At 37.2% G+C, this 9320-nt stretch overlaps 1 protein-coding gene across 2 annotated transcripts in view; it reads left to right on the forward strand.

Annotated features, from left to right (window-relative positions):
* The first annotated feature begins 1679 nt into the window (after positions 1–1679).
* The window catches only part of cbln12 (cerebellin 12), a 210443-nt gene continuing 202802 nt past the window's right edge, over positions 1680–9320 (forward strand). For both annotated transcript variants that reach the window (XM_087810545.1, XM_087810546.1), the window contains exons 1-3: positions 1680–1958; positions 2430–2549; positions 2796–2995. In XM_087810545.1, the coding sequence (XP_087666671.1) occupies positions 1680–1958; positions 2430–2549; positions 2796–2993 (597 nt within the window). In that variant the 3' untranslated portion in view covers positions 2994–2995. The remainder of the gene's footprint in view (positions 1959–2429; positions 2550–2795; positions 2996–9320) is intronic.

Raw genomic sequence — 9320 nt, forward strand, 5'->3', positions numbered from 1 at the left:
AACCCCTTATGATAAAAAAGATCAATGAAGTTCAGTTTCCCTTTCACGGGTCACCAAATCTTCCCCCTGGAGCTAGGCCCAGGGTGGGGCTCGAATGCGAGGGTCTACATCCATGGTGCCTTGACGAGAACACCGCAAAAAATAAAACGTGGAACCCCCTTCCCATGATTTCTCCACCTGTGAGAGGGGCCAAAGGGGTGTGGGTATTGTGAGTTGGGAGGAAACCTAAAGCATGGATCTTGGCGAACTGATCCCCGGCTGCAGAAGCAAGCTCTAGGGAAATGAATATTCACCTCTCTAATGGGGAGATTGTTCGTGAGGTCGAGCTATAGTTAGACTCACCTACTACTTTAGAGATGGGTTTGCCACTTTTCCACTCTGGAGTTGCTACTGGGGAGAGGCGCCGAGCAGGGGTAGCAATAGCAGCAAGGTGACCGTGGTCAGTCGAGGTGGTAATCTCAGAATGTGCTCTCTCTAAGCTGTCAAACCTCCTGGCCATAGAGTATACATGGTGTGCCAGGCATGCCACTTTTTCATGCTCAGTTAATAGATGCTCAGGCTTTACAATAATTAGAGGTCTCGGGTATAACTCACATTTCCCTGCCTGAGTGGATAAGGCACATGAAAAGTGATCTATTTGATCTTAAATTCTCTTAACTGTAAAGGTGAATGGGTGGCAGCGAGTGAGAAAAAAGGGAGAGGGAGGCAGATGAGAAGAGGGAGGGATCAGATCTTACTCACGCTGGCTATGATTGGGACTGAAATACACAGACGGCAATGCACATATTATTTTACTTGTGTTTGGATATACAATAATGGACCTAAAGAGCTTCCGTCTGGAATCAGGTAAAAAATATTTATTATGTATTTGCTTTTAAATGATCACCAAAGAAATTTACAAATGCAAATCCATTGACATGAAAAAAATTGTTTAAAAACTTGTTTGAGGTAATGTGAAAGTTGGCAGGAATTACAGACCAAATGAAAATTTTACATAAAAACGCGATATGTGAACAATGATAATGATGCCTTGTTTATTTCAAGTGGTTGTACAAGTGTGAAACAGAAGTAAATGTGTGAGCAATGTTTTGTTGTTTTGTTTATATATATATATATATATATATATATATATATATATATATATATATATATATATTTATATGTGAATGATCAGAGAAAATTGACAGGCTTTAGAGTTGCTGACAGATGGCCACTCAGCAGAGTTGTTCCCCTGCTCCCTCTTTCTCACTCCCCACTGGGTGCCACATCCTTCGCCTGTCAGCTTTCCAAAAGCTTATGTAATGATTTTTTCTGCTTCACTCAACCCTACTTCTGATCCTTTTTTCTTTCTTTACCTCGTCCCTAAATTTCCCTAATTCTTCCTCTCCCCAGATACTCCTCTTCAGCACCGTCATTCTAATTACTGAAAGAATAAGCTTGGAAAGATCAGGTTGTCTTCTGACAGCCACTGACCCTGCTGGCCCTGTGGAGACTCGACACTTCAGGAGTCATGGGAAAAAAGAGCAGTGAATGACTCTGACTGTATGTACTGCTGATGACCTAGGTTTTCTATCAGAAACAGGATCAAGAAAAAAACAAAACAGGACTGAATTTGAAATTACAGAATACTTAAACACATCTGGAAATTTGAAACCAAAATAAGTTGTTTTTTTTTCATCATGCATCAATGCCTTGTAACCGTTATCCTCCTCTTACCGTTGATGTTGCTGCTATGGGGGCCAAAGGGACTGAACGGGCAGAACGACACAGAGCCCATTATTTTAGAGGGAAAGTGTTTGGTTGTATGTGATTCGACACCTTCGTCTGAGCCAGCCCGGAACGCTCTGGGAATGACTGTGAGATCCGGCAGCGGCCGGGTGGCGTTTTCTGCCAGTCGACAGACCAACCATGAGCCCACTGACATGAGCAACCGTACCATGATCATATATTTCGATAATGTGAGTATGGCAGTTGTTACGAGGAGTGATTAATTTTGTATTTAATCTCATGCATTTTGATATCCTGCTTAATTAATTATTTAACTAACTTGTTTCACATCCCTAATATTCATTCCTATATTACCTCTTATTTGTTTCTTGAGTTCAGCACTTTTTTTCACTGGGAAAGAGTAACAAGAAAGAATATGCTGACAAAGTTTTTATATATATATTCCATCTTTTTTGAGATTATAACGCGTAATCAGGGTGTTTCATAGTTTATCCAACATGTCCTGCGTCTGACTCAGGTTCTCATCCCAATAGGAGAGGTGTCCAATTTTATTACCTATTATTGTTGAACATTTCACATGGCAGGTCAAACTCAGTTAATATTTCTTCATATTTCATGGATTCCCTGAATCAAAGAGAATGTGTTATATCTCTCATGTATAAACAAAATGTGAGGACGTCTCCTATCTGTCCTGACTGTAGATTTTGGTGAATATTGGAACTCATTTTGACCAGGAGAGCAGTGTCTTCCTGGCTCCAAGGAGGGGGGTTTACAGCTTTAACTTTCACGTTGTGAAAGCTTACAACAGACAAACCATACAGGTATGTTATCTTTTTCAATCATAAAGACACATTTCTATTATTTAACTACAAGTCGTTGATTATTCTGCCTTTTTGAATTTTGAGGACAACTGTGTGGAAGAAATAGGCAAAATGATGTGATAGTACATGAACGAATAAAAGCTCAATTACATTTTTTATACAAGAGCACCTGCTCAAACCTTGTTTTTATTGGCAATCGTGCAACTCAACTGAATATATATGTGAAGGGTCTTTTGTTCCTTCCAGGTCAGTCTGATGCTGAATGGCTGGCCAATGATCTCAGCGTTTGCTGGTGACCAAGATGTGACCAGAGAAGCAGCCACCAATGCAGGTCTGGTGATTATGGAGAAGGGGGACAAGGCTTATCTTAGACTGGAGAGAGGAAACCTGATGGGGGGCTGGAAGTATTCCACCTTTTCTGGCTTCTTGGTCTTCCCTTTGTGAGAGTAATAAATGAAAATATACTTACAGTGTAAATAATATGATTAAAAGAATGAACAAATCTTGAATTAAAAAAGGATAAAGTAATCTGTTTTTTGCGGGTGCAACCATGCAATTATGCAAACAAAGCAGCTCTCTTGAATCATAGGATCTAACATTGCATGTGTTCAAGGTGCATATTAACCTGCAGTGAACCAAATCAATTTGAAGTGAAATGAACTTCCAGAAGTGACTTCCATTTTGTATCATACAACTTCAGTTGGTGCCTGTTGGTGCTGCCAGCTGCCTGCAGACAGGAGCCTAGATGTTGAATTGACCAGCTGAGTGTCCCTTAATTAGTAGCTGATAGTTCAAATTTGAGTCTTGCTGACCCTGCAAAACACATTTTTTGGAAAATTTGTTTTAGTATGCATTGATAACTTTATAAAATCTAATATTCTTGTCATATAGCAAGAGAAATCACTTAAAAAATCTTTTAAATGCTTTATGCTGAAATTTTGTAGAATAAGTTGCCTGTAGTATTGAAATTTAGTGATGTATGAAACGTGTATTCTATGTTTTTGTTTGGTTGTGACCTTTTTATCTTAAGTTACTATGCAACTTCAGCTCTGACTGCATGTCTCATATAATGCCATATAATAACTATATACCACACATTTGATAGACAAAGTTACATTTTAATAATACTGCATTAAAGGTGTATTGCTCAACTACTGTAGAAGGGTATCACTTTGGGGACCCCAAATTATATATTGTATATAAAAAAAATGTGTCCCTCTGTCTGTATGTACGTTTCTGCATGCTCTTAATGTCTTATCGACTCCCAAACCACACACCAAAATTGCTTCAAAATTAGCATTTAGAACTCTCAGTGAAGGTCTTAAGGGGGAGGGCAACTCGATCAGATAAAGAGAAACAGAACACAATTAATTGTACAAAAGAACATAAGCGGCAAATCTTTATGGAATGAAATCCATATCTATTATGTCATAAGTAAGCTCAATTTCCAAAATTTCTGCTCCCCTTTTTCATTTTAAGAGTGCACAAGACACAAAATCCTTATACGATCAGTTTTCATGACTACTAACTTTGCTCATTAAAACTGGAGGCAAAACATAAATGAAATGTGGAAGCTTCAAATCCTTTTGTAGAATCCTTAAGAGAAGTAAATGATAGTTCTTGCATATCTTACTGTGCATTTCTAGTATAATTAAATGAAGCCTGTATATAAAGGTATCTAGACTTTAAACTAAAACCTTTAAATTGGACATAACAGTGATAAGCCATGGCATCAAGACTTCCTGCATTAGGTTGTGTCGGCCTTTTTGACATCTAATCGTTGTACTCTTTTGTGGCCTTTTTAGTCTGCGTTGATTAGTAAAATTGATAAAAAAGAAAAGCTGACTCAGTTAGTTGGTTTGTCAAGATGAACGTGGAAAAAAGAAAAATGGTATGTTTACCTTTATTTACAATCAGATTTGGCATCGATTTTGACAAGTCACAGCAACAGTCACATTATGACATAAATAGGGAAAGTATAAATGTCTATTATATCACTGATGAATGGATATTTGTTTAATCCTCTCATCACATTTGATATGTACTTATGACTGCAGACTGATAAAATCGGCAAGAAAACCACATTAAAAGAGATGCATCATTTCTATTTCTCATAATTTGGAATATGAGTTATGATGCTTAGATGTAGCTCGTAAATGGGCATCCTTGTTCAATGTGTGAAATTGTGCGTCTTGTAAAAGCTTTGTTTAAAGGAGCTATTTCTATTTTTTCTTACTCTGTTGTAATGACACTGTATGTTTGCTTTATGGAAAATATATTTAAAAAGAAATTCTTAATTTATGCTAAATAAAATTGTTAAATGATTGTGTGTGTGTTATTTTAAAAGGAAATAAAAAACACATTAAACTAAATCCCAAAAAATATCCTCTTGGTTCTATGTGCTCCACCTGGGGTCATGGCAGCTGTTTGTAAATATAGCTCCCACCAGCAGTGCGTGGTGTTGGCGGGTACTAGGCAGAGCAGCATGGGGCACAGAGTAAATGTAGAGAAGTACACTGTTCTTGCGGGCAGAAGGCAGATGGACCCATTGGCCAGCCTCCTGATCCCCGCAGAGGTGCCATGCACGACCAAGTTTGCGTTCTGTTCAGCCATCACGATTGCCACTTAAAAATAAATCTTGCGCATTGCTTTTATGAACAACCACACAAATCCAGAATAAAATTTGTGATTTCAAAACTTCTAGGCTCTAGAACAGTAGTGTCAAACTAATGTATGCAAGGGGCCAACTTCTTTGAACAGTTTGAGTCACAGGTTGAAAAATTTGATAATTACTGACTGGACTGTCTGTGACAGGCAGTGTAAGTCTGATTCCGATATTGTCAATCTTGGAGGTATAATTCATCTTTCCTTTCCTTTTATGTCAGTTTTACCGTTATTGTAAGTGTCTGTATAATTATGGAAATTAATAATTTCTTTACATAGTCTTATCTTAAATAATGGCATCTTTGTAGATTAAAGGGTTTTGGTAAAAGTACTTTAACACAATTTTACTTGTGTGAACCAGGGTTATCCCAAAAAGCTATAAAAATATATGTAACATCATGAATCTAGCAGTTTTAACTTAGTAAGACTAAGATTCCCATCGCCCAAGGGCTTACTTTTAAGTGTTAAGCCCAGGTATCTGAACTCAGACACTTTGCTTCACAGTTTTTAATACTTTACTTTGGAGAAATGATCAGGTTCAGATCAGGTCGTTCCACAATTTTGAACCAAAAATATTGTCGATCTGTGCTTCACTCACTGTCCCAGCAATTAGCTCTGTTGTTATTACAATACTTACAATTGTTGATAATATGACAATGCACTATGACGCATCTTTTTATTTTAAAAGAGGTGTAATAATGAGAGATATATATCTGCTGTCTAGCAGATTTACTCTATTCTTATAGCTATAACTGAATTTTGGTATTAAACAGCAAAAAATAAAAATAAAATCAAACAAGAATGGCAGCCTCCTCCCTTTCCGTGCTTCGTTAGAAAGCATGTCTTAAAAATCCTCGTAATTCATTGCTTAACTGTTTAGCGTGTAATTTATATATATGTTGTGTGGTGTTTCTAGAGCGAGAGCAACGAGTGTGTGAGTGATCCATCCTCAAAGATTGTTTTTATGTGCAGGTTACGTGTTATAAATATGTTTAAAAATGTATATCACTTTACAATCACCCTCTGTTGAATTGTGAGATATCCTCGTTGCCTGGAGGACTGCAATGAGAGCGAGTCCAAGTCTGAGTCCAACAAGTGTGTGAGCAGTCCATCCTCAAACAGTGTTTTTATGTGCAGAATCCTGTGAATAAAAGACAAGTGACCCACCACCTGCAGCTTCAGTGAGTGAATCAGAAGTGGGAGGAACCAGAGGTTGCATTCGCTCGTGATTAATTCAACATGTGATGGAGGAAAGATCTCCTCCATAAGAGAGACAGTGTAACGGCGTCTGGGTTAGATACGGGATAAAGAAATCTTTCAGATGGGAAAGTAATCAACTACAGTGGCAAAGGTTTGTTGTCATAGAAACAGCATTACGAGGAAAGCAAATATGCAGGGAAAAGATTAAGAAAACAAAACTAGAAACTCCCTGGTGAGTCTTTTTCAAGCTACTATTCTTACTAAGTAATAAAATGGCATATTGCTGTTGACCTTTAGATATTATCCCTGATGATTTTTATTTTCAATTACAATACTAAACATATTTAGGCAACTAACTAGTACTAAACCTAACATTTGTTATAATAATTACGTTGTTCTATTTTGCTACTGTCACAGTCCCTGTCCTTGAAAGTTTGATGTTATCTATATGGTGATCAACTTGTTGCTGAAGATCTCACCTCCCCAGTACCCAGACAGGGCTGGGGCAAAGAAAGGATAATAAAACGAGGCACCTTGTTGTCTAATTCACTCAGATAACACATTGCGACAAATTGTGTAAGTTAAACAAGGGTTCGACTGTCTGCAACGAACTGGGAATCAGCTTCATGAAGCAACTTTGCAGAGTTGACCAAGACATGCCAGTGTGGCCAAGGATCCAGCAAGCATGAGCAGCAGGAAGACAAGCGTACTACAGAGGAGGAGACGGCTACATCTAAAGACAAACAAAACAGACAAGCTGGTTGTTTGTTATCTACTCAATAATTGGTATGACTTATTTTATCTTTAACAAAGGGTGAGTTAAGTTTACAATATTTTAACTAAAGAGCCATAGTTTTAAATTATTTTTGTTACAAGAAACACATTTAAACTCAAAGGATTAAAGGTTCTGGATTAACCAGTGGGGTGATAATTTCCTTTTTTTAATCTTATGTCTAGATCTGCGGGTGTGGCTATTTTGTTTTATCTCTCACCTGGCAAAATTCTAAAATTCTAACCTCAATAGTAAATTGATAATCTGTTTTACAATTTGATGAGCAATATGTTATTCTTGGTAATTTATATGGAAACAACCACCCGGTGAAAACAAACCATTTCTGAGATGAATGGTGTCATTGAAACTTTATCAATTATCCAGCAGCTAATGTAGTAATGGGTAACGATTTTAATAGGGATTTTGACAATAGATAGATGGCCTCGTAAAACTCAGTCATTCTTACCACACGGTATTGGACCATTTCTCTTGCAACCATAACTTGCTGGCTTAATGGCGTTATAAATATCCTGAACAAGATAATACTCCTGGTTTACCAAATTATGTGATTAAATCTAGAATTTACTTTTGTCTTAGAGTTAGAGTTTATTAAAAAATGAAAGCATATTCTGATGGTATAAAATATTGTTAAAGAAGTTATGCATTTCATATGTATCCAAATGGGGGTTTCTTGAATTTAAAATTAGGGTTTTTTGGAAACCATATGCAGGAGTGTCAGGCAGGCTGAGATTCCTATAATTAAAAATAATCAACATTTGATGTATGAGGATGGCGCCCTCTAACGGGGATAAACAACTAATGTATAGAAGGATTGGAACAATGATCAGTACTATTTGGATCCATTATTATTGCTCTTGAGGCATTTGAGTTCTACAGTAAGTTGTTCTCCTCCCGATTTTCCGTTTATTCCGTTTTTATTCATAAATTCGCTATTTTTCTGCACTAATTGTACTTTTACTTTGTTTTTAGTTTTCTCTTCTCCTTTTATATTATATATATATATATGTATACACCGTGCATTCTATTTAGAATCTATTTACAACCTGTTATTACTGTACCCATGACAATAAACGCTTTGAATCTTTGAATCTATCAATTTTTTGAACAAGTTAAAATAATATTCCTACAATTGATGAAGATGAAGTTGTGTAATTCTGATGTCACTGCTCGGGAACTTGATAAAACTGTAGAAGACCAAGGCCTGCCTGGAAACAAAAACGTAGTCCAACTGCAGGCGGCCGAGTGATGACGATTTTACGACACTCCGCGCTAGTCCTCATGGGAAATGGGGTCTCCTGTCAGACAGACAAAACGCTACCGCTTTAGTCCACCGGCGCCGCCAAAATCCACCAACTTCAAAAATACCTTGTAGTTCTCCAAAATAGTTTAAAAAACATTTTAGTTTTCTGTCAATTGTTGTCACAATGAGCTGGAGCGTATCCCGAAAAATATACAGACAACTACTTACACACACACTGTACGGTCATAGAATAATCCATTATTTTCCTTTGACAATGGCCTGAGCATATTTTGAATGCACGATTGTACCAAAAATCTAAAAAAACAAGTTGCAAAGAGATTGATTCTTACTAGCGACATTCTAGTTGTGAAGCTGTACCACTTTTTTCCATCACTATTTGTTGGCCCTCAAAGTTAATTTATAGTAACGATTTATTACATTAATATATTTTATATACTCAATCATTTGCCAATTTATAAAAATTGATATTGGACAAATAAAAAATAAAAATACTATTATTATATTTGTGTTATTTCAATCAAGCATCATGCATGAGTTAACATTACATACATATACGTAGGGGACATTTTTGGCTTCTGCTTGTGCTACGTTTGGTGGAAAAAGAACTGTGATCGTGACATCAGTTTGGTTTTATTGATCAATCGTTGGTTCTGGTTGTAACGCGGCTACAGTGTCTAGTGGCGCTCTATCAGCTAGGCCGCATTATTGTTCTAATCCAGCCCATGATCAGTTTTATAATTTGAGAGGCAGCCACCACAGCCAATGCGAATGCAGCATTTAACCGGCTCGTGGGTAAACGGACCAATCATACGTTCATAAAAACCCACAAGGGCGGGGTTTGCGCGACTCCGTA

This window comes from Callionymus lyra, chromosome 16 (genome assembly GCF_982586985.1).
Source record: "Callionymus lyra chromosome 16, fCalLyr1.hap1.1, whole genome shotgun sequence".
Taxonomy (NCBI): Eukaryota; Metazoa; Chordata; class Actinopteri; order Syngnathiformes; family Callionymidae; genus Callionymus; species Callionymus lyra.